Raw genomic sequence first — 25632 nt, 5'->3', positions numbered from 1 at the left:
TCAGCAATTTGAAGTGTGCAGTGTTCCCTTTAAAAAGTTGTGAGATCCTATGGAGGAAAAAAATAATCATTTTACCCAAGAAGACTGCTCCTATTCCAGTATAAACTGCCTCCAAACGTGGAACAGTGGCGTGCCATGTTGCTGCATGGGCCAGCAGTGCTGAATGAATTGGCAGATGCTGTGCTGCTGTGTGATCTCTGGGAGCTGGGCTGTGAGAACGCTGCTCCTCTGCTCATAGCTTTGGTTCAAAGCTGAGAGAGTTCTTTTGCCAACAAAGTGCCCCCCACCCAAGCCCCAATGGGATAAATGGAGCCTCGTGCTGCCAAGACTCACTGGGTGCATTCACCTTACCCTTGGTGGGTGCTGACAGCCTCCACTCTTCCCAGAGCTGGCAGTTGGAAACAGGATGTATAGACTGATGATGAGGTAGGGAATTTCTCACCACTGCCTGCTGTTACTGGCGCTCTGGATGTTCATACTGCTGGCTCCAGGGAAATCAAGCCTTTCTGGGAAATGGCTACTCCCTATCCTCTTTATACAGAAAATGTATTGTTATTATTTGAAAGCACTTTTGTATTGCCCTTAGACTACAAGCATGGCGATTGTTCCATTAGAAGACATCATGGTGCATAGCAGTGAAATACGACGTACAGTACCATGCAGTATGTATTTTCCAGATAAACTGGGAAAACAGTGAAATGGATCTGCAAAGTGGGGGTACAATAGTTGCTTTGCATTCCTCCACATGTGTGGAATTCATGTGCACTACAGAGTGACTCTGTTTCATTCCCATGTGCTTACGATGATCGGATGATCCGCTGTATTTTCTATCCGGTTTCATTTTCTCCGTTGTGTTTGTGGGCCAAGCACAAAGTCACAGCGGCTTCAGATTGAACATGGCAATGAATTAGTGCTGGCTAAACCCTCCCACCATTTATTTCCACTGTGGTAGCGAGAGGGAGCAGACTCAGCAGCTGAAAAGCACAAGAGATTGTTTCTCCTCGTCAACCAGGGGCAGCTCAAGCTGCTTGCCAAATAGAAGGAGTTGGCTGGGCTTGCAGACTCTGGGTTGTTTGATTGAGACTTCCCAGGCCCAGGCGCATCTCCTGCACACCCCACCCTGCCTGGGGAGCCAAGGCGCCGTGGGAGCATGGAGCAGGGAGATGTGTCACTGTTCACAGTTTAACTTGCGTAAGGGTGACTCTGGAAATTGCTGCCGGACGGGAATCTGCATCTCTCAGTGCCAGCTCCTGCAGAGATGGAAAAGCCCTGTCTTGGCCCTGCCTGGAGGAAGGAGTTGTGCCCTTGTACATGCTTCATATGGCTCTTGGCGAGACAGAAGGTATCTGAGAAAGCAACAGAGCTGCTCCCCAGCCTGGAAAGCCTGTTAGTCACTGCTAACAGCCACCACAAGCACCAAGAGCTCTGCTCCATGGGCCAAATTCCCATGAGATGGCAGGATGGTTCATATCCTTGACACATATCCAGTAAAGCATCACACCCTCTCCCATTGCCTTGCATGTCTGGCTCTTAGCCCAGGATCTAGCTCTTAAAGAATAACATGACCAGCAAGGAGGGTTTTTCAAACCTTGGGTTTGCAGGGAGCAGGAGAAGGTACCAAAATGGGCAGAAGAACACGAGAACCAGACCAACAAAGGCGCCCTTGTGTGGGCGGGGAGATGCAGCAGAACCTGTGTCCGGATGAAAGCTGCCCTATCAAAATAGCTATAAACAAACCCGCCTCCTCTGCTACAGAAAAGCTGTTGTGCCAGGAGCATATTAAATTGTATATGCTTTTTCTCAAGGCAAAAGAATTGCAGCAGTGATGGCAGCTGTGTGTGCTGGAGCCGAGCCACTGTATTCAACTCGTGAAGGCCTTGCTGAGGACGGGGTGGGGGAAGGACTGTGGATGAATGTATTATTCAGAGGGACCCACACTGAAATGGTCTACCGGCACTGGGGATGTGTGAAAAGGGAGAAAAGTGACTGCCCCGACACCAAAGGCTGATGTGTTTGCTAGAGGGTCACTCAGGTGATAGGCCAGGTCCCCTCCCAGACTGGGAGCCACAGTCCTGCTGGTGTTGCTGTTTATGGGGGAACACAAGGTGTGTTTTGCCTTCCCCAGGTTTCCCTGGGGAGGTTCCAGGTCTCAACCTCCAGAAGCTGAGCTGGGCTGCAGCCACTGCTCAAACCTGGATGGAGGAGCAGGTTGAAGGCAGGAAATGCCCAACCTTCCCAGTGCAAGGGGGCAGGAGATGGGATTTGAAACCAGTGGTGGGCAGGGAGCCACAGGCAACCCCATCCTGCACCTGGCTGGTCCCACGTGTGGTGGGTAAATTGGAAATAAATTGGCCACATACCCACAGGGTGGCTTGTTTCAGCCCCATTTTCTCCCAGCAGGGCTGTTCTCTGCCTTGCTCCTGCCTATGTCCTGGAGAAACAGGATGCAGAGAGCTCAGGACCCACCTATGCTGCAACCATCACCTGGTATCTGTGAGGTCACCTCTGTGTGAGCATCCCCACACCAAGAACAAGGGCTTGGAGAGATCCTGCAGCCTCTGAATATTGGTGAAAGCAACAGAATGGGATTTCATCACTATTCACATCCTCTCTGCCATGTGTTAGCTGAGTGTCCCAGACAAGCTTGTTGCTCGGTTGGTTGGAGGAAGCTCTCTGCTGCCCAGGTTTTGCCCTTCACTCACTGGCCTATTAGAGATCCAAGCCTGAACCTTACAGCCCAGAGGAGACACATCTGTCCCATGGATGCCCACATCACCCAGAGACCTTCTGTGAAGTACAGCAAGTATGTAAAATCTTTTTTCACCCTGAGCTGCAACTCCCCTGTGAACAAAGGTGAGTTGGGAGTAAAGGATATGGGATGCTTTCCTTATTAACCCAGGAGCATGCTAGGTAAAGGCACCTCCTGTAGATCTCCTTAGGAGAGAGTGAAATAAAACAGAATAAATTCAGAAAGGATGACTTGTGTGCAGACACCGTGCAGGTGCCTCATCAAAGATCAGTTTATCCCCAGGCGATACAGTTCAAAAGCTGCAGCAAGGAAATGGGATAGGAGAGCCTGACACTCATCTCAGCTTAAATTCAGTCACGGCAGCTGTCCCGTTCTCTAAGGCAGAAGGGGAAATTTATGGCTCTCCTGCAATGCGAGCTATGCTCTCACCCACAAGGTAAATGCCCTTTTGTGCCTGAATCCCTTCCCTATCTGAAGTCACTGCACAGACAGGGCTAACATGATTCAGTGAAAGAAAACCCATTTCAGTTGCTTTTTAAGCAGATTACAGCAGATTAGCTGACTAATCTATATGGAATCCTCTCTAACAATTTCAAACTGTAAACAAATCCAGCCACTATTGCATTGCACATAAATATTTACTGTGGATTATATGAAGATTAACTTCAAATGATATTTGCAACAATGGTTTTATTTTGTGGCTTGCTACCTTTAGTGATGTAAAACCTTCAGAAAGAAATATGCCTCCCACAAAGTGTGAATTTAAGGCTGTCAGCTGTACAATGGCATCTACCAGAGCATGTACACAAGCAGAAACTGAACACAGTATTGATGACAGATGAAGGAAGAGAATAATAAAAGCTACTGGTGCCAAATAAAAACACCTTGGTTTATCATAATACGGAAGTATAATGTTCTCCCTAGAAGATATGACTTGGTGTTAGTAGTTGACACATCACTGCTACTCACAGCTGGTTTTCCAGCTGCAGAAAAGAGTTGAGCAAGGTTTCCAAGCAAAGGGGGTTTGAGGGGTTCCTGAGACATCACCCTCCTTGGGTGTTTGGTGTTGGTGGACCTGGCCCTGGTGGCTGGTGAGAAACAAGGCAGCCTTTGTTTGAGGGGTGTTGTTTGGCATCCTGAGACATCACCCTCCTTGGGTGTTTGGTGTGGGTGGACCTAGCCCTAGTGGTTGGTGAGAAACGAGGCAGCCTTTGTGATGAAGCTGTTCCTCTTCCTGAAGATCTGGGGTTCTTATTGTGTCTCCAGCCATGTGGAGGAACCTCAGAGCCACCAGATAATGCTGCAGAGCTGCTGCTCACCCAGTGAGGTTCCTACAATCACAGTGATTCCTGGTGTGAAGGAGGGAGCTGCCCAGAGCACCTCTTCCTTCCAAAAAAAAATCCAGGCCAGAGGCCACTGCTGAAGAGCCACAGGCAAAAGCCAAGACAGAGCCGTGCTTGGCAGCACATCATGCTCGGAATGGGGAGTTCCAGGGGCAGCCAGCAACAGCCCCTGTGGGGCTTTGCCCGAGGCTGTTCAGGCTGACTGGCTCAGGTCCTGCTGCTCCTTGCACAGCACTTGGTTGGGACATGGGGAATGTTGTGTCTACCAGGGCAGTGAAGGAATGCTCAGTTTATAAGACAATAGCTTTTTAGGAAGCCAGAAGAAGTTAAACAGCCTTCCCAGAAGGAAGATTGTCCCTTTCCACCCTTTGTATAATTAGGGCAGCTTCATGCTCCTGTAGAGAGATGATCTGTTTAATATAAGAGGTTTCCAAAGTCTTAGCAAATGAGTATCTGAAAACTGGCTTCTGATGTGGTTTATGTTCTTTTTGATAGATTTAGGTTATGGGAATGTTGGTTACAGAGGCAGTGAGTGATTCATGCTGAAACCATCCGTGTGCTGTCTGATCCATGCTGTCCACCCGAAGGTAAAGGGAGGCTGCAGCCTGTGCTGTGTTAATGCCTGCAGTTTGAGCTGTTCAGTGTAAGTTATAATTGCAGAAAAATTACTGCAGCAAAGAAGAAAGATTTGTGTTTTGCAGAGAGAGGTAATGCTTCCCAGAGCAACATTTCCATAGTGAGCTGGGGTCTGACAGTGATGCCTCAGGACCTCAAAGTGCTGTGCTCCGTGTAAGGAGTTGTACTGGCACCTTAGGAAAAGCAGGTCTCCCTGGAGACTCTCTGGCTGCTGCTTGTCAAGCACAAAGCAACACAGACCCAAGCTGATTGCACTGTGCTACTGCCCACCTTGGAGTGGTCTTGGAAAACATCATTTCCCCCTGGCTTTGGGTTTGTCCCAGCAGTACTTGCAGGGTAAAGCCCTTGAGCAGATGGAGGAAAGCAGCAGGGGGAGAAATACCACTCTCCTTTACATTTATTTCCTACAGTCAAGCATTTGTAAATCCTATCTCCATCTGAAGAACATCAAGCAAGTAAAGGGGCAGAGTGTGGGCTCTCAAAAACCTCAAAGGGCAGCTGCTCTACAGCCCAAATGTGCTCCCTGGAGCCCATGTCCCATCATTGACCCCCTTTGCCTAGCTGGGGCTGGGCCTTGCTGCTGCCCAGGCTGTCAACTGAAAAACCACTTCCAGAAGAATCTCAGTGCCACAACAGGAGACCAGGCACTGAGCGTGGAAATTCGGATGGACAAAGTCAGGGGCTGCCCTGTTGGTCAGTAATGAAGTGGTCAATGCCATGCAGCTGCCCTGCAGCACATCTCTGTGCTGCCTCCTGGCATAAAGGCATGAACAGTGAGCAGCAGAGATACTCCTCATCAAAATTCATGGATTCCCGTTGCACTTGCGTAACTTCTCCAGGACTTGTGTGAGAGCAGGGCGAGGCCACAAGCCAAGAGCTTTGCAGCATCACATACCTTTGTTGCCATGTAATAAGCAGAAGATTTGAGGATACTAATTTTGTTTGCAGGCTTTCCCCCTCTATTGCTCATGTTTCAGCTGTACATAAATCCAGAAGAAAAGTTTGCATCATTGTTATATCAGATTTGTAGGTGAATTATGGGGGTTCCTTGCCCACTTACTCTCTGTAGTGTTAGGATAAATTCAGAGTCCCTGGAGCAATGACTTGTGGAGGCATCAGGAAAGCCCTAGGAGGCTGTGAGCACCAGAGCAGCAGCTCCAGCCCACTGAGCCCTTTGGGGCATGCTGGACACCCACCAGGGCTGTGCTGGACAGCCTGGAGTGGCTCCATAAGGGGCTGTGTGTCCCTCCCAGCCCCACCTCTGTTTTCATAGAATCGTGGGCACACAAGGATCGCCGAGCCCAGCTCCTGACTCCACAAAAAACAGCCCAAAACTTCCATCCTGTGCCCAGGAGCATTCTCCAAACACTTGAACTGTGTCAGGCTTGGTGCTGTGACCACTTCCCAGGGATGTCTGCCCCAGTGTTCACCCTGTGGGTGAAGAACCTTTTCCTCATGTCCACCCCAAACCTCCCTGACACAGCTTTGTGCCGCTTTTCACTCGGGGTTAGTTCACACACCCCAACCCACTGCAGATCCTTCCCCCTGTGCCTGGGAGGGAGAACAGCTGCAGCAGGAGGAGGGACAGGCATCTGTCCCGATTCAGCATCCCTGTTTTATGGCAGGCTGGTGGCCTTGGCCGAAGGCCGGCCCTCAGGATAACCGGGCCCAGACGAGGCCTCCCCGGCCTGGCGGATCCCGGCCAAGGAGCAGCGCCGGCAGCTCCTGCCCGAGATAAGGCAGTGTGCTTTCAGGATTTATTGCCTTTATCCCCATGTACTGCCAGCCTGAATGTTTCAATTATCTTCTTCTGCGGTGGCATTTCCCTAACAAGCGGCGTTATTTTGTTGCTGCTGTTTCGGCCTGGACAGATGGAGCCTTGTTTTCCAAACATGACACACAAGCATTGAAAAGCAAGCGGGCCATGGCAAAGCATATTTGGTCTGCCTTGGTGGTTTGAAAGGTTATTATCTGACCCCGGGCTCATCACCTCAGCCCCATAAATCTAGCAAAGGGGCCATTCTTAGCCCTTTAGAAATGCATCCTGTTTCCTCTGCAGTAGACTCATAATTTCATTGCTGACCCTACCCAGTAATTCTGCTAATTCATTCACTCAGAGTTTCTTAGAAGTTAATCCACTCCCTAGCTTGACTCTCTTGAGGCAAATTCAGCCTTGGGGAACTTTACCCATAGCTGGGATTAACATCAGCACCAACTTTAGCCCATGGATCCTCCTTTTTGGTTGAGGCATCATCTCAAATTGCATATTGGCATCAGATGGTTGTTTTTGAGATCTCACATAGCTCTAAGTCCTCCTCTCTGATGCTGCATGTGCTGATAACGAGCTGTGTTAGCTAATCCCCCATCAGGATTCATAATGTCAGGAGAAAAACCTGGTAGAAAAAATGTTCATCACAGTTTGTTCTGCAGCACAAAAGGTCATTCTGGCTGAATAGTTTTCCATTTGGCGTGACTGGTAGAAAAAATGTTCATCACAGTTTGTTCTGCAGCACAAAAGGTCATTCTGGCTGAATAGTTTGTCAGAAAATTTCCATTTGGCGTGGAAGTTTTTCAGGGAAAATTGTGAGTTTCTCCTCTGTGACAATTAGAATATTTCAGTTTTCAATAGCTACCAACTGTCCCCTGCACCAAAGTGTAAGGTGAGATGCAAACACAAAAGAGCACTTTCTCCAAAAATACTCATGAAAAGTGTTTCCAGCAGCTCTTCTTGTGACCCTGAGCTATCTATTACCTGCTGAAACCCCTTCAGACAGTCTCTAGACCAGCACAGCACTCCCATGTCTCCAGCTCCCACAGGCAGCACACAGATTTCCACAGGGCACAGCCAGAGTGGTGTTAACTGGGGGAGGATTATCTGTATCTGGATTCCACACAGCGATGTACAAAATTAGATTGTTAAAGGGAAGAAAAACAGAAATATAAACTGATGAGAGCTTGCCTTATGTTGCTGCCAAATATGATCCTTTTGCATTAGGAGATTAACTTGAAAAAGTTCTGGCCTCTGCTTTTTAATCCATTTTACATCCCACCCATCACTAGAGGCGAGGCTGTTGGCAGACCTGGAAGTGTGTCTGAAGTGATGGGACCAGTGAATGTCCTCAGAAGGGGATGTGTGTCATGCGGGGTCCTGGAAAAACTCCATCACCTTTCCACTGAGCAGGGTGTGATGGACACAGGGTGCTGGGATGGGAGGGGATGGATCTGAGCTCTGATTTCAGCCCAGGCAGCAGGTGGGGAAGGAAAAATAGTTGGTACAAGTCAGGAGGCTGCTGCACCACTGTGCCCAGAAAGGAATGTTAGATGTGCTTCAGCCTGACCAAAGCCACAGACTGCCCATCAGCCAGGATGTGTGGGAGCATCCCAGTGGAGCCCCAGGAGAGACCTGTCTGTCCACTGTGCACCACACCCCCTGAACACAGCTTTGAAACAGCCTCTGGCAGCCAATGCGCTTCATTTTACTAACAGAAAAACATTCACAACCTCAGTTCCCAGGAGGGCATGATTAAAGGAATGTCTTTTGGCCAAAGGGTGGAAATGGATCAAATCTGCACATTTGCCAGGTCTGCTGGGTTCTGGGCAGGTGAGGGGAGGGAACCTCTGCAGAACAGGGTTCGCCTGGAGCTGCTGCTAAACTCATTTTTTAACACAGCATTTTCGATTATTTCCTATCCACTTGATACACCACCAAAATAGATCCAGTTCTCCCCTGTTTTAGCCTCTGCTAAAACCCTCAGACCACATCTTCTCCTATAACAAAAAGTATGTGGAATTGGCTAAAAGAGAAACATTCCTGTTCTCACAAAACTTAAAAAAAAAAAAAAAAAAAATCCACTCCTTTCCTAAAGAAAAAAAATAGCACTTATAAGACTTTATAAAACTGCTTCTGTCCAGAAGGCTCCTGCGTCAGCTCAGCTTTGTCCCTTTAACCATTGCTCTGCCAAGCCTCACTGTGAATTATTAATCATCCCAAAATAGCTGCTGAGAAAAGAGGCAAAAAAAAAGGAAGGCTTGATAACAGCACTGCGTATGGCAAAATTTATTTTGATCTTACTGAAAGTCTTTAAGGAAATCTTTAAGAGGCTGGGGCAGGATGAGGCAACGATGAAGCTGGAGGGATGCTGGCAGGCAGGAGCCCAGGACCTGGCGGGGGGGAATGTGGGATGCTTTTGCAGACTTGGGGAGTAACCCTGAACGGGAGAAGAGGAGAGAGAGGGGAAACCGAGCGGCGAGCTGAACTTGCAAATGTTTCTGGCATGAAATCATGAGGGCAAATGCAGAGCTACCCGCCCACCAGCACATGTGTGGAGCTGCCACTATATGGGGACAGTCCTATATATGTATGTTTATATGGAAGGGAGAGAATGGAGAGGGGCTGTCATGGGCTCCTCACCAAGGGGAGAAGGCTCCTGGCTCTCCTGCACAATCCCAGGGCTGTGCAATGGCAGAGGCTAAAGGGCATCAAGGCTCTTGGGATGAAAGCTGGGTAAAAGCACTACTTTACAGCAATGCAGTGACCCAGGAAGGTGCCCTGGATGGGGACTGTGTGTGTGTGCTTTGTGCCCAGCCTGGGGTGTCCCTGTCCCTGCAGTGTGGGTGTTTGTGCCCAGCCTGAGGTGTCCCTGTCCCTGCTGTAGGTGTTTGTGCCCAGCCTGGGGTGTCCCTGTCCCTGCGATGTGGGTGTTTGGGCCCAGCCTGAGGTGTCCCTATCCCTGCAGCGTGGGTGTTTGGGCCCAGCCTGAGGTGTCCCTATCCCTGCAGCGTGGGTGTTTGGGCCCAGCCTGCGCTGTCCCTGTCCCTGCTGTGGGCGTTTGTGCCCAGCCTGGGGTGACCCTGTCCCTGCAGTGCAGGCGGGAGCAGAGCTGAACAGACTCCGCGCCTCAGTTGCGGGGGAGTGTTGGGAAAACCGCACCCAAGCGGAGCTGCCGGAGAGAGAAGGACATTTTGTTGTGAAGGGGTTTTTCTTCTCAGATTTTTTTTTTTCCAAGCTGCATTTCTTTGAGAGGCTTTGTGGACAGTGTGGGCAGAGCCATGTGGAAGGAATTTAAAGGGAGAAGCCAGTTCAGGGTCACGGCCCGATATGCGAATATAAACCAAACAGTTGTGGATGGTACGAAGCAGCTCCCCAGGGCTGACACAGGGCTGTGGACGTGTGGGATGGCACCAGCTCTCAGGGGGGCAGAGAGCAGCACTGGCAGGCCATGGACATCCCACAGCCAGGAGCACTGGAGGGTGCCCGGGTAGCCAAAACAAGGACCACAGGATGAGAATGACCTGCACAGGGTGTCAAGGCAGGGCAGGAACCCACATAACAAGGAGTCCCTTTGGAACACAGGTCTGAGGACAAGCATCTGGGGAGCTGGAGAAAGTGGAGACCTTCTCACTCTACACAACTTCTTGAAAGCAGGTTGTAGCCAGGAAGGTCAGTTTTTTCTCCAGCAAGCAATAGGACAAGAGGAAATGGCCTCAAGCTCTGCCAGGGGAGGTTTAGATTGGATATTAGGATACATTTCTTCACCAAAAGGGTAGTTAAGCATTAGAACAGGCTGCCCAGGGCAGCGGTGGAGTCACTGTCCCTGGGGGGATTCAAAAGAGGGTAGGTGTGGCCCCTGGGAACACCATTTAGCTGAGACCTCTGCAGTGCTGAGTTAGTAGTTAGACTTGATGACCTTAGAGGTATTTTCCAACCTTAATGACTATGATTCTAACAAGCCTGACTGAGCTGATTTTGTCTTGGCCCTTAAGCTGTGGAGGGAGTTCCTGGGCAGCTTTCCAGTGGGGACATGGGGAATCTGGGAGAGAGCAGCTGAGTGAACATGGGCTGAGGACAGACAACATCCACACCAAGAAGCCTTGCAAGGAAAAGCAGTTGTTTGCTCTGTTGCCTTCACATACAGTTGAAGACTACCACTAAGGGGTCTGATGCCCTATCAGACTATTATGGCTTTAGTAAAGGAAACCTGGGAGGCTGGATTGCTCTTCTGCTCTGTGTGTAATGACCTTTGTGCCATTTCAGTCACCTCTTCTGTGGTACCTGCTTCTTTCCAATTCCTGCACAACAAGGTTAGAAAATAACCATCAGCAGGAAGGAAGGCTGTGCTGCAAGAGACTGTAGCTTAGTTTAGTCAGGCTTTTGGCTCCTGTGTGCATGGCCAGATTTTGTTCTCACACTGTTTTAATCTTAGGGATGCTCCAGACACAAATTCTTACTTGCTTCTCATTCTTTTATTGACACTTTCGTAATGTTCTTTCACCTCTGAGGAGCCTCTCACCAGGTACACATAGGATCAGACCACTGGGACTGCAGAGTCACAGTTTTCATGAGACATAGGCATGAGCCATTTTAAAACTGGCTTGAAAGGTAATTTGGAAGAGAAGGAAAGGTCTTCCCTGTGGAAGGCGGCCAGGTGGGCAATGCTGCAATATGAATTTCCCTTGCTGCAGAAGGTGCACAAGCACTGCTAGGGACTGCATCATCCATATGCAGCAGGTGACATTTCCTCTGTTTTGAGGGACCCTCACATACCTCCTCAGGCCTTCTAGCTAAAGCAGGGGGTGTTTATAAGGGAAGTTTTTCTGGCATGACCATACATACACTAGAAATTGGACTGAGCCCACAAAGTTCACTGTGGATCAGAGCTGCATTTTGGAGCAGTGATGTCGAGGTTACAGACTCCACTGCTAGTTCCCAATCTCTTGAGCCATCTGGCTCCTTATCAGTATTTTATTTTTCTCAACTGCTTCAAATGCAGAGGCCCTGCTCTGGTGTGATGGCATTTTGAATTAAATCGACAGCCAATTTGGATTACGAAACCATGAAACAAAGAAATAAAAGTCCCTCCCAGCAAAAGGTGTCTGATGACACTTATGGAGTAGGTGGCTCAGAGCCTTCAGGGGAAATTCCAGATGGAAAGGAAAGTAGCAGTGATACAGCAACCTTTACAAAGGGCGGGATTGGGGCATGTGGTGAACCACCAGAGGAGCTGTGGTTATGAGATCAGATGGATGGCCTGGGGAAAGTCAGAGAAGATGTGTGGAAAACCAGTGGGCAGCTCAAAGTGTGTTACAGAGATAAGCATGAGATGGGAAGGGTGTGGTTAAGACAAGCTCCAAAGGACTAAATATTTGCTTAAGGTCAAGAAAAGAAGCAGGTCCAGCCTAATGATGTCGAGAGAATACTCCATGCCCTGGGTTAGTCATGTTCCTAAATGCTGGGTTAGGGAATCTGGGCTGTGTTTGACCCTCCTGCTCCATCCCTGAGGAAGCCAGGATTGAGCAAGACCACACATCACTCCGCACACCTCCGGAGGGAAGTGATTAAGCCATGAATAAGAGATCCACCAGCTGCTGTGCTTTGTGTGTGTGCACACACCATGGAACTACTGCGAAAAGCTAAACCTAGGGCCAAGAGAGCCTGGGACCAAAGGTGAGACCTCCATGAAGGACCATGACAACAACTGCACCACTAAAAGCATGAGCAATGGAAACAGACACCACGCTGGCATAGATGTTTGAATTTGGCATCTTAATTTTAAACAAAGGAGGATAGAAGAGTATTTTTCAAATCCTTCTCATTAAGTAATGCCCCAAACTCCCATTTCAGTGGAAGTTAAACATACACACACATCTTTGGTGCCCTTGAAAATTTCAACCTAACTTTAGTGTCAGCTCTACAAAGGCGGGTGGGGGTTTTTGTAGAAGTCTATGATAGCTGGCTTCAGATTCAGCCATGCTATACTTCTGAGCAGCTTTTATGCCTGGCCACAATGCATTTTAAAATCATTGATAATTACAACAGAAGACTAATCCCCAAAGACTCCCACCACTGGCTTCTGTAAAAACAGGCTTTTGCACTACGGGCATGTATTTTCCCCAATGGCTTTGGACTTGGACTTGCTGTCTGCACTGAGAGTAGAAGTTGAGCAGGCCTGAGCTGGCCTTTTCCACTCCCACAGCAGTCACTACAAACACCCAGAGTTGAAATGGTGGCATCCCCACCCAACACCCCCACGGCACTGCCCCCAGACTCCAGACATGCACTGGCTGGAGGAGTATCTGACCACTCTGGGGCTGTTGGAGTGTGTTGGAGTAGTTGGGGTTGGCTGGCTGCAGCTTTTATTCTCTCTGGCATCTGCAGAAACTGAAATCAGACAGGAAAGACAGCAAAAGATGGAGAAAATAAAGACATGGAGGGAATCTGGAAATCACAAACTGGGGAAAGGATGGGAAGGAAGAAGGGAAAAACACAGTGAGAAGAAGAAAGAAAGAAAAAGTCACAGCAAAAGAAGCACAGCAGTAACCCCTGTGATAGAAACAGAAGCAGTTTGAGGTTTGTATGCATTGTGGCTGGGCTCTTGCCCATGGTATTTAACTTCACAAACTAACCCAGCCATTATGCACCGAGGGATCGTTAATGCAGCAGATGCAGCCAGACATACGTAGGAGTGTGTTAATATAAGGCCTGATGTAAAAAACACCTGCTAGTTTGGCAGGGTGTCTCAGGAAAGATACTTGTGGCTCGTGTAAGGGTGCAGTATTTACAAAAGTATCCGCTGCTTTCCCATCACATCATGTGCAATTCCCATTGCCTTACTGGGAGCTTTGCACAGTGACACTGTTAGACACTTCAGGCTGAAGCTGGGTGGAGCTGGTCTCATTTACACTAGAAGGGAAGCTGATGTCTTAAATGTTCTTCTTTTTTTTTCTTTTTTCTTTCTTTTTTTTTTTTTTTTCCATCCAAAATATTTAGGACATGGAGAGGAATTCTCTCTCTACAATACCTAGGCTCCAGGGCTGCCTTGTTTACAAAGGCTTAAGCTTTTATAACCCTGAAGGAATTGCACTGATGCCATGCAAGGGGAAGAGGCACTTTTGGAAGATTATAACAATGTGGCTGCGTTATCCCAAGCCCTGATGCTGCTGAAGTGGATGTGTGCCATTACTGAAGCGTTAGAAGGGCTGGCACACAGTCCCAGCATGAGATTCTCTTACAAACCAAAGATGGGGCTGGTACCAGGCAATTAGGCAGCAGCACAGGGCCTGGCTGCTTCCAGGAGCATCCCAGGGATGGAGGGCTCTGGCTCACATGCAGAGAGCAGACAGCTGCAGTGGTTTAAGATGTTCCCCCACAGCTGTCTGTCCCAGCTCTCGGTGGGAGGCTGCCCGCGAGCAGGACTGATGGAATGAGGGATGCCTGTGCCTCAGCTGTCCCAGCTCAGGGCCCAGGGGATGCATGGAGAACACAGATGGAGAACTGGAGTGGCTGCAGCGTGGGCACCTCCAACACAAACTGGGGAGGCACCTCTGGCACACATGCAAAGTGTGATGAAGGCAATACTATAACTGTCCCACAAAAGCTAATTATAGCTCATTTATTAGGACCTCAGCAAACAGGTTTATTCTCTGCTTCCTCATTGTTCTATGAGATTCTTTCTCAGGCTTTGCTCACTTTTGCATCTCTTCTTGCCCAGCTGTCCTTACTGGAGCTCTGTCATCTCCCACTTCCCATTTCTCCACAAGGTGCACACACAGGGAAGCCTCTGGCACAGGTAGCCATGCCATGGGAGCTGGTGCTGGACAGCCAGAACCACAGCCAGCCCCAGCAGTGAGCCCAGACACAAAGCAAGGATACACAGAAATCTGCTCTTTTATGTTCTGTCTCTTGCCCTTCTTCTTGGCATTTTAAACCTTTTCTGCTCACCTTTCTCTTTCCAGATTTTCTTCCAGCCCCAAATAGCTGCAGCAACAGAACCCACTGCCTCGCGTTTCATTCTCAGTCTCGCAGTCGCCACTTTATTTTGCCTTTTCCCAGTTTCATGAAAGAACGCAGTCGCATGAATAACAGGATTATTTATCATCCTCTCCCTCCCCTTCCAGGATGGCTTGCTGTTTATGGAAAGCACTGGAGTGCAGGAGAGATCGTGCTACAGTTAAACAGACAATGCTTAAAGGGCCATTGCCTGCTCTCTGCTTTAATGCTGCACTCCTCACTGACTTCCAAGAAAGAGGGAGTTCTGCATCCCAACTGATGGGAATGGCATCACAAACCACTGCTGAGAGGTAAACAAATGCTATGTACAATAGGATGGAGAAGATGGTTGGACTTGGTGATCTTAGAGTTTTTTTCCAAGCTGAATGATTCTACAGTTTCATGGTTCTGCACTTCACCTTCGGCAAGAACCAGGAAATTCAGCTCTGGTGTAAATGTGGGTGCGTGGTCCCTTTCTAACCCAGCAGTGTATCAGGAACATGCTCCCAGGGACCATGTGATGGTGGCTAGCAGGTGACAGACCATGTTAAGACATCTCCATGTGACACAGCCAAATTATGTGACCAGAGGTGCTTTTCAGAGGCCTTCTGGACCTGAAGTTTAGCAGGGGAATGATAAAACTTGTCCTGAGGTGGTGAGAAAAGGGCTTTGGAAATGCTTGCTACCAGTTTCTCACCTGAAGTTTGGCCACAGCCCCATGGTAGGTTCTCTACATCCTCCCTGCATTTCTGATTACTGATGTGCCTCATGGCTATGGAAGACCTTTATCAGCTCTCAGGAAGAAATCACCTCAGTACAAAGTGTTGAGAATAAACAGCTGGAAAGCACTGAATTCCCTGGGAATTTCCCCAAGGATCACATGCCACCACATGGGTTGTCTGTTCTGGTCTGACCACAACCATCAGTGGGTCTGTGGATACCAGTGTGTCTCGAAAGGATGGAAGTGCTCAGGGAGGGTGAGTTTGGAGACTCAGCATGGGCTCCATGAAGTCTTTCTTTAGAGATGCTGCTCTGGGCTAGGGACTTCAGGTGTGATCCTTGAACGATGTGCAGCCACTGAGACCATGTGAGGACCAGGCTGTTGTACGTGTAAGAAAATTAAAAGAAAAATGCAAAAAACTCTACACTGGAGTTTCTGTAAAAAAAAAAAAAAAAAAAAAAAAAAAAAAAAGCAAACCAATCACCAATTCTTTACTTGCTCTTCTCCTTCCCTTATACTAACTAGGTTTCTGTGACAAAAAGGGTCAGAAATTCAATTAGGAAGCTTCACAGCCATTACAAACATTTGCAGTTCAAAGTTAGCAATTCCACTACAGCAGCCTCCATATCTCCTGTGTCCTTTAGGTACTGCTGGATCCTGCAGTCTCTGGTGTGCTGAGTTGAAAATGTGTGTATCATTCTCGTGAGTTTTTATTGTAAGGGAGGGAATCTCACAGGACAAATGTGTAATGTAAGAGCAACAAGGTTGCATGGATACAAGAACACAAACGGGGCGGCTCACACTTTGAGAATACAAATTCTTCAGGAAGAACAACTATCTCACTGTGTTTGGATGGAGCTTAATAAAACTGACTGCTCCAAGCTAGGCCTCTACAGGCCTCCAAGCTACAAACAATGGAGAATAATATCACAATTTTATGGTACTTAGCGTGGCTGAGTTACATCCTGGATGGTCTCCACAGAATCACTGCAACTGGTGTTGATTTGAGTCAGAGGAGAAGAGCTTTACACCCCCATTGCTGAGGAGACATGAGCACACCACGCACAGGACCCCAGGGGCTGAGCCCTGTGTGCAGTGCTCTCATTTACAGCATGTATCAGCATACCTTAAGCTGGGCTGGTACTTTTACAGTCATTCAGCTGGATGAACTACATATTGCTGACAAAACACAGCCCATTTTTAACAGCTTTATCCACCAGGCAGAGGATATCCCACACTCCCAGCAGCTCCCTTGTCCCACAGGGGTGGGGAGCAGGGATCAGCTTCATATACCCACTAAAATAGCGGCCAGTGCTGGTATGCAAGTGCCCTAGTTTAATGCCTAAACATGGTATCTTGCTACCCAGGCTGGCAGGGCTGCCAGTTCGTGCTCCAGCCCTGAAGGTGAACTGTGTGTCACTCAGCAGTGGCTGTGGCAGCAGGGAAGGTCAAACAGTTCCTCACTTTCAGCCGTGCTGCTGAAGCTCCTGGGCAAGCAGCAGCTGGGCACTGGGGGAGAGAGGAGCACATTAGCAAGAGCGTTACTGTGTCTCTTGGCTGTCAAACCAAGTAATGACTCTGGAGACAATTGGGTCCAACCCCCACTGAAGTCAAAAGGGCAATTTTGGGTGGAGGATCAGCTCAGCAGGGACCCTGCCCCATTCATAACAGAGCAAGACATCTCCAGAAATATTGTAGCTTTAAATGTCAACCTACGTAAGGGGATGCTGGCCAGGGCCACCCTCTGTGTTTGGGGCAGAGACATCATAAAATCTTTCCACACCACTTCTGATCACTCTTCTTAGCTGAAACCTTGTAGCAGATTTGCATCTCATGACTATTTAAGAAAATTATCAACTGTGAAAGCCTCTGGAAAGGTGCACCACCAAAAGTTACAAAGACAACAGAGCTCAGCCAGAAGGACGAAGCCAGTACAATGATCCAAAAGGAAGAACTGGAAAAGAAGGAAATCATGTTTGTAGGTGCACTAGCTGGAATAATAACAGCCTTGTTCGTTCTCCTTGCAGCTTTCCTTGCTGTTCTTTATGGGCTGAGATTCTGGAAAGGGAATGGTGTGTCTGCCATCAGTGCCTACTGCATTTGTAATCCTTGCCTGCACTGCACCTGCACCTGTGCCAGCCTCATGCCTTTCCACAGGCAGGCAGCAACTGAGCTGCAGAGCAGGAAAACACCCGCCCCCCACCATGGCCACATGCCCCTCGGAAGCTACAGGCCAAAAAAATGTTCAAAACCGGAGAGGAACCACCCAAAGTTGGTGATCTTTCTATCGAGCTTTCTGGATTTTATGTTCTGCACTTTTATCCTTTGTTATACACTGTGGGGCACTGACAGAATGGTGCAGGTCCAAATTGCTGAGAGTATTTCCTATGGCTCCTTCCCAGAGCCTGGACAGATGTGGTGGCAGGATGTATCCTGCAGAACACACTGAGCAGCTCTGGCCAGTCCCAAACACACACTGCAATAAAAGCAGGCCACTCTTCCAACAAAATCCCTTACCCAACCCATTGTTTTGTTAATTTTAGCTGGATTACCTACGAGGCAAAAGCCCCACTAAAATCAAATCTGAAAAAACTCAGGTTTCCCAAGACTCCCTCAGCAGGAATGTCATTGCAATGAAATTATTCCTCTTGCAACCTCAAGATTTGTCAGGAGGGTCAAACAAGCGTTGTTCCAGCCTGAGCTCTGAAATAGATGTCCTGGGCTTCAGGTACCACCTCAGAGCCAGCCCAGTGCCCCCTCCGAGCACCACAGCGCCCAGCTTGCTGGCCATCCCTGGCTGCACCTCCCCCAGTGACCTTCCTCCAGCCCCAGCACGCATCTGTGGAGCATCAGTTGGTCCTCTTACATTGCCTGGCCTGTGTTTCTAAGAGCTGAGCCAGCAGAGATTTAAACGAGCTCTGTAGTGGGTGCTGGAAGTCTGGTTTGGGGCACTCCAGCTTCAGGTGACTCCACCGCAGAAAGCAGCACTGGTGACACTGAAGTGGTCTCATTTCACGTCAATGAGCTTCTGCATCCCTTCCCCCATGGCAAGTGCTGTGCAAACCCTGGGAATCCTCCCTCTCAACACTCTGTCATGGTGTAATTCTATTATAATTCCTGACATTTGAGAGACTTCTAACAGTGTGTGCTTTAAATTAGACAAGCAATATCTTGCTCGCTGCTCTCAGATAAATAAAAAAGTGTAAAACCTAATTTTCTGACACTCTGTTCTTGGTACTGATTTCCTTTTAAACCTGTAACTACCATGCTGTCACTCCTTCCTCACGGGTGGCTTGTGGGTATTACATAAAAGGTGATATTTCATGTTTGGTGCACACATGTGCAATAGATGTGTAGGAAGTTGCCATGCTGAAGAAAACATGCACTGGTGTTTTGTTTTTCACACAGCTGTATGTAAGGACTTAGAGGCAACAAATGCAATTTTAGATCAAACAATAGACAAGGACAAAATGTGTTTTGTAAGCAGACAGACAACCTAAGTATAAAGTTATTTGCAGAATCTGTGTGAATTTTATTTATGTTTCCTGGTCTTCGCTCTCCTCTGGGATCTTACATATTTTGCGTTATCAAATACTTGTAATGATCCCTATAAACAGTCTAATGTTAAAAGCTACTCCAAGTGTAACTTGACCCAGAGGAAAGATGCTTATCTGAGCTCCACAATGACAGATTAAAAAAAGATGCTGATGCAGTATGTCTCGTAAAATGAGGAAAATATAAGAAAAATCAAAACTGCATAGATTTTTTTTTTGCCATAAGATAAAGCAGGAGTTATCTCTGTTGGCTTTTGCAGTGGAATACCACTAGCAAGAGCTACAAATATACAGCACTTCTGATCCCAAATGCACTAGCTAACCAAGGAAGGAAGGAGAGGAGTAAATGCTCAGCCAGCCGGTACTGTCAGAATCTATTTCACTGTTTAGTAATTATTTTTTTTTATTACTATGACAACACAGACCATAAGAATTGCTTCTTTAACCCCAGCAAATGAGACTGTGCAGATGAGACTTTTTTTTTAAATTGAAGTAATTGCTTTTTACTTCTGCCATGTAAGAAAGTGATGGCACTACCAGAGTGTCCTGCCCTGCTCTGCCTCCTCCTGCCCTGCATGGATAGCTCTGCTGCAGTGTAGCACTTGGGTCATTTTTTTTATATCAGGAGGCATTTGAGAATGGCTCCACACTGGCTCAGCATTTTCTGTCTTAAAAAAAAAAAAAAAAAAAAAAAAAAAAAAAAAAAAAAGCAGCATTCTGCTTTTTAAAGTGCTTCCAAATCTTTTACATCTCTTTTCCTTTTCTCTCTCTTTCCAACCCCCACCTTTTTTTCCCCCTCCTTGTGGTCCTGGAGACCACCCTGTAAGCCTACATGACATCATGAGAGAGAATTAAACGTACTTGAAAGGCCACTTCTGTTTTGGTGGGAACTTCTATGCAATTGCAAAGTGCCCATTAAAGCACAGGTTGTTTCCTAGAAGCATGTCCAAGCCAGTAGCGTGCAAACCCCTTCAGGGCTTCTAGAAAGCATTCGCTTTTGAAATGCTGAAGGAAATTCAGAGATGAAAGGATAAGTCTCCCTGGCTGTGCATTTACAGTCTATTGTCTTCCATGAAGGATAGTATCACTCCTCAGTTGTGTTATTGCAGTTAATCCACTTAAATGCTATTGGATTTTCAGATGAGCTGAATTCTTTGCATCTGCTATTAAGAACCTTTGTTTAGATGAGAAAGGGCTGTTATTTAAATCACAATGAGTTCAGGGAGATGTCAGGGTGCAGCAGGCACCTTGTGCCAATCCGCGCCGGGAGAACGGGGGCAATTTCTCGCCGGGGCGGCGAGGAGGGAGGATGCGAAGGGAACGCGAGCTGCCCCTGCGGAGCGGCGGGGCCGGCTCGGGGCCGGCTGCGGGGTTCGGGACGGGCTGCGGGGGGCCCGGGCCGGCTGCAGTTGCGGAGGGTCGGTGCGGGATGCGGGCCGGGGCAGTTGCGGGGGTCCAGGGTGGGGGTCCGGGGCAGTTGCGGGAAGCCGGAGCAGTTGCGAAGGCTGGGTCCGGCTGCGGCGGAGCCCCGGGGCGCGGCGTCTCCGCGGCCGCGGCGGGGAGCCCCGCGCCCGCGCATGCCGCAGCCGGGTGCCGCAGGGCGGAGGGCTCCGCTGCCCCCCGCCCGCACCGCCCCGCCGCCTCTCGTGCAGTTTTGGGGGTGCTTTTGTATTCCTTAAGGCTGTGCGTGCGTGTTGTCCTTGCAATGAAGGCTGCGCTGCAACAGCAACGTTAAAACCCGCACACCACAACCCTCCGCCGCTCTGCCCCTCCCCTTCTGCAAAAGGCAAGGCCCCCCAGCTAAAACAGAATAACAACGATAAGAAAGCATACACACACGCACACACGATCGCGCCGTGGCCATGGCGATCCGCTCTGCCTTATGTAAAGGCAGAGCACACGGCCGAGCCCGCCAGGTTACACGGCGGCTGCTGCGCAGCAGCGCCCGCCCCTGCGCCCGGTGCCGCAGAGGGCCGGCGGCGGGGGCTGCCCCGCTCCCCCCGACCCCTGCCCGCCGCCGGCTCCTTGTTTTCCCCTCTCAGTGGGCAGAGCCCCTGGCCCTGGAGCAGGCGCCGCAGCTGCCGGCACCCCCACGACTTGTTGTTGGTGGGTCTGGTGCCGGGAGTACCCGGGAGGAGGGGCGGGGGCGGCGCACGGCAGGGCGGGAGCGGTATATGCTGCTCCTCGCCGGGGCCACGCTCCAGACCGGCCACCGCTCCGGAGCGAGCCCCGAGCCTCCCTCTGCCTGGAGTTGCAGTTCGTCTCCGATCCCCTTGGGATTTAAACCTTCTTGCATATATATATTTTTTCCCCCCTCCTTCCTCCTTCTCCTTCTGTCTTTTTCTCCCGTGCAAAGTGGAGCAGGAACTGCACCAAGGCAGCCCGCGAGATCCTGCAATACCGCTCCGATTTGTCCCTGCTATTATTCCTAATTAATTATTATTTTTGACCTCGCCCCAGCCGGGGAGGGAAGCGGGACCATTCTCGGCAAGAGAAACATTTCGCTCCTTATCAATAAAGATTTTTGATTTTTCCCCTCTCCGCGGAGGGGCCGGGTGGAGGGCAGGCACGGCGCGGGGGGCCGGCCCTCGGCGGAGAGCTCAGCCCCGCGGCAGCCGCCCCAGACAGGTGATGGGCGTTTCGGCTGCGCTCCGGATCGACTCCTTGGGTTTCACTTTGGTCTGATCTAAGCAAATATGCAGAAGTACCGGCTGGTCTAGTCCTAAGAGCCAAGAGGAGCGAGCGAGAGCGGCAGAAGGGAGAGCAGCCACGCTCCCGTAGCGAGGGGAACGTACAAACAGCGGCCGCGCCGTCATTAAGCCACCGCCGCCCCGGGCAGCCCCGACCCACCCTGGATGCGGAGGACCCCCGAGCCACCCCGCTGCCTTTCCCCTGAGGGATGGTACTGAATTCCTGCGCGGCAGGAGCCGGCCTGCAGCCCCTCTCCATCAGCGTTGCCTTCCCTCCGTGTCTAAAGTGCACTAGACCGCGATGAGGACCTGGGCTTGCGTTTTGCTGATAGGTTTTGGGTACCTGTCCTTTACCTTCTCCGAGGTAGGTGAGAGCGGCTTCCTGCGCTGCCAGTCCCCGGGGCACGCCGCAGCCGGGGGTCGGGGCGAGCAGCGGCGGAGGGCACCGGGGAGGGAGCGGGCTGCCCACCTGGGCTCCGCGGGCATCCCCGCGCCCCGGCCCCGCCGGGAGCGCTGCCCTGCCCCGGGCCCTGCGCGGCCGAGCCTGGGAGCAAGTTGCCATTTCATGCATGGCAGAAGCGAAGGGGAATGACCGTGCATTCCGCGCTCGGGCTGCTGGCCGCCCTTAAGAATTAATATGTATATAATATATATTGTATATATATAATAAATATATGATAAAATATCCACGCCCCGCGGGTGCCAGCGGGCTGCGGCTGTGCGGAAGCCGAGGGTGCGCGGAGCCGGGCCGCCCCCGCGGCGCCCAGCACTGCACACGGCGGCCGCGGGCACCGCTAGTGCCGCGGGCAGAACTTGCGTGAATCCCCCGCGCCCCAAAACGCAGCTCCCCGGTTTGGGAATGTCCCCCGGAGCAGTCGGGAGCTCTGCCGCCCGCCTGCCCGCAGGGGACGGAGGGGGCGCGGAGCCGCGTCCCGGGGCTGCTACAGGTGGTCCCGGTCGGGGCGAGCGCGGTGCTCGGCGCTGCACAGCGGCTGTAACTTTTCCCGGGACCCGGTCTGCTTGGCACTGGCAGCAGCGACGTGGGCGCTGGTAGGATGGCGGCGGCCCGTGGGACGCTGTTCTTCTCCTCCTCCTCCTCCTCCTCCTGCCCGGCTCGGGGGAGCCCGTGCCCGAGGGGGACTTGGCACCCGCCCGGGCGAACTTCGGCAGCCGCTGCCCGGGGTGGGCTCCAGCCGCCCCGCGGGGCTCGGCGCTGCCGGGCACACGCTGCCAGGCGGGGCCGTGCGGAGCTGCCGCCCCGCTGAGCCGTGGCGCAGTCGGGCGGGCGGCGCGCAGCCCCCGCGGGCGCGCAGGCGGGGGCGGCGGGAGCACTCCGGCGCCCCGCGGAGCGCTGTGGGGGGATGTGTGCGTGGATTTTCCCCCTGCTTCATCCCCACATGTCTCGCAAACACCCCGCACCCTCCCCAGCTAGCCCAGAGGCGCGGCGCGCCGGATGCCCGGCGCTGCGGGCGGGACTGCGCGGTGACCCGCGGTGTGTGTGTCTTTGAAGGAGGCCGAGATCCCGCAGGAGCTCATCGAGCGGCTGGCGCACAGCGAGATCCACAGCATCCGCGACTTGCAGCGCCTCCTGGAGATTGACTCCGTAGGTAAATTAGTCCCGTCCTCCTTCCTTCCGCGCCGTCGGCCGCCGCCGCCCCGGGGGGAGGCCCCGCACGCCCCGCGCTCCCCGCACGCCGCTCCGCGCCTCGCCCGCGACACCCGTGCGGGGACCGGCCCCGAGAGCCGGGCGGCCCTGGGATGCGTGTCACAGGGAGGCGGCGGCCAAGGGGCCGATCGGGGATTAAAACTTCGTGGGGTTCAGGGTGGAGAGGGACCTTGTGACCCCCCGTGTTTTCAGAGCTCTCTCCGTCTCGCAGCGGAGAAGAATTGCCATAAGGTTTGTTGTTGGTCTTGCATTGCTCTGTTATCTTTAAACTACTGTCCTAGAGGTATTTAAAATATTTGAAACAATATTTATGAATGAAGTAATGTCTCTTCAAGTGCTGGGCCTTATTAAAAGGAAAATAAACGGTCCGCACTGATTTTAAACAGAAACCTGCATATGAAGCTTACCCTCAAAAATACACTTTTTTTTTTTTTTCAAAAGAAAATAGTGCAGGGTTATTTTCTGCATCATTAGGCATGCAAATGGGTGTAGTGAGAACGTGCAGTTTAACAGATCGTTGCAGCAGTAAATCAGATCTAGAAGCATGGTATTGCTGGGTTCCTTATCATTTGGTTTCACTTGATGCACTTTGTTCCTGGTGATTTCTTCTCTCAGTAGAGAGCGAGAATAAACCCGGCACCTTTGATGTGCCCAGGGGAAGCCTGCATCTTGCTGAAGCACAAACATGGAGAAAAATGAATGAGTTCTTGCTTGCATTGGTACTGGGCCATCTCCTTTTAAACCATATGCTGTGTATTTTTGTAAAGTCTCTGCCAATCACCTTCATTCAGAGTTGCGGGATCCTTCTAGAGTTTAACTCTCTGCTTTTTGTACAGTGCTCTTTTAATGAGTAGGAATGCACTAGGAATGTATTTTACAGTCATAGCTTTCAATTTTCATTTGATTAGAGAGAAAACGTTTTCCCATTACACTGAAAACGGGTGTATTTCTGTCTTGCACAACACTTTACCATAGAGGCTAATTAGTAATTACCAGATTGGCATTGGTTTGGTATTTTTGGAGAGCAGTGCTTCATCACTGTTGTTTATCACCACAATTAAAGAAACTTTCACAATTGGGAAGAGGTATGCAGTTCATATTTCCTCACTGAAGGCTGTTTTGGACCAGACAAGTGCACTACTGCTAAAATCTTTTTCCCAGTGAACTTGGTGGAGTTGGCTGCTGTTGCAGAAGGGCTGGATCTGAATTCTAGCATTTTAAAATAGTACATACTGCTCCTGCCTTTGAGTCAGGGTTCTGTAGCTACCAGAATACATTATTTTTTCAAATACCTCAGCGTAACAAGCACATGCTTCATTTTTAAATACCACTTAGAAAGAGAGCAAAAGTTCACATAGCTCCATTGCAAGTGAATCAGGCAGACAAGTGGGGCAATGGCAGGAGTTGAATAAATGGTAGATGTAGCTGAGAAATTTATTTCAGAAAATAATTATTTACCTCATGGCAAATATTAACTGGAGGATGCAAGACCAAAAATGGAGAAGGTCAGCCACAAGTTTACCCATTTCATTTTGCTGTTTTCTTGCAATTTGTCAGTTTAGAAACCATTAGAGAAACAAGAGACATAAATATTTTACTATCTCTCTGTGAAACAGTAATTCCTTAAGACATGAACTCAAACAATATTAAAAAATAAAACCAAAATATTCAGCCTTTCACCCGTTTCTTGCTTATGTGAGTGCTGCTTTTGCCTGTGTGCTAAGCTGTGCTCTGAGATACTCATGGTTGGGTTCTCATGGAGTAACCCGTCTTTACTACCCACATTTGCTTTTCCTGGGCACAGTCCTGTAGACTTTACTGTCATGAGTAATTCTTACTAAAGGCTTATCAGAGTGACTAATCGAGTATTGAAATTGCTGTGCTTTCCTCAGTAAACAGGATCAGGCCTGTTTACTATATTTAGTATTAGCTTGAGTTAGCAAATCAAATGTTTTCTTGTTGTCCCTGGTAAGATGATATTTCTGAAATATATTTCCTTAGGGCTGCAATTGCCTTTAGGGAACAGCCAGTTCAGTGAGGGCTTGTACAGTAGGTATATTTCTCTTTTATAGCATGTGCTCATTTTCAACTGGGGCTCAGAACAAAATCACTCTAGTGACTATTCTCTCCCTCGTTTTAGTGCATGGTATTGCCAGTCCTTCTGCATGTGAGTAGCCCTGTTTAAACTCAGTGGGTGGACTTGAGAATTAAGAATGATCTTGTAGGCTAAGAGTTTGCAGGATCAGGCATGCATGAAGAAAATGTCTGATATTCCTGAGTAACAAGGCGGAATCTGTGGAAAATGAAGGAAGAGCAGTCATTTTCTCTCTTGCAATGCAAAACATATATTTTTAATTGGAAAAGTAAGTTTTGTAAGTCAGAGTGGGCAGGTTTTTCTTCTATTCTGACAGATTTGGTCTCTATATTGTAGCGCAGAGATGACTGATAACCCCCTTCATAAAATTAGAAACCACACCCCCAGACCATCTGGCATATTACTTAAAGAA

At 49.8% G+C, this 25632-nt stretch overlaps 1 protein-coding gene across 7 annotated transcripts in view; it reads left to right on the top strand.

Moving 5' to 3' along the window:
- Nucleotides 1-21385: 21385 nt before the first annotated feature.
- The window catches only part of PDGFA (platelet derived growth factor subunit A), a 36039-nt gene continuing 31792 nt past the window's right edge, over nt 21386-25632 (top strand). For all 7 annotated transcript variants that reach the window (XR_005952453.1, XR_005952454.1, XM_041401772.1 and 4 more), the window contains exons 1-2: nt 21386-21823; nt 22970-23066. Coding sequence is in view for 5 of the 7 variants with exons in the window: in XM_041401772.1 (XP_041257706.1) it covers nt 21761-21823; nt 22970-23066 (160 nt within the window). In the remaining 2 variants the exon portion in view is untranslated. The remainder of the gene's footprint in view (nt 21824-22969; nt 23067-25632) is intronic.

This window comes from Onychostruthus taczanowskii, unplaced genomic scaffold (genome assembly GCF_017590055.1).
Source record: "Onychostruthus taczanowskii isolate IOZ18803 unplaced genomic scaffold, ASM1759005v1 scaffold19, whole genome shotgun sequence".
Taxonomy (NCBI): Eukaryota; Metazoa; Chordata; class Aves; order Passeriformes; family Passeridae; genus Onychostruthus; species Onychostruthus taczanowskii.
This window is presented reverse-complemented; position numbering and strand designations above follow the sequence as displayed.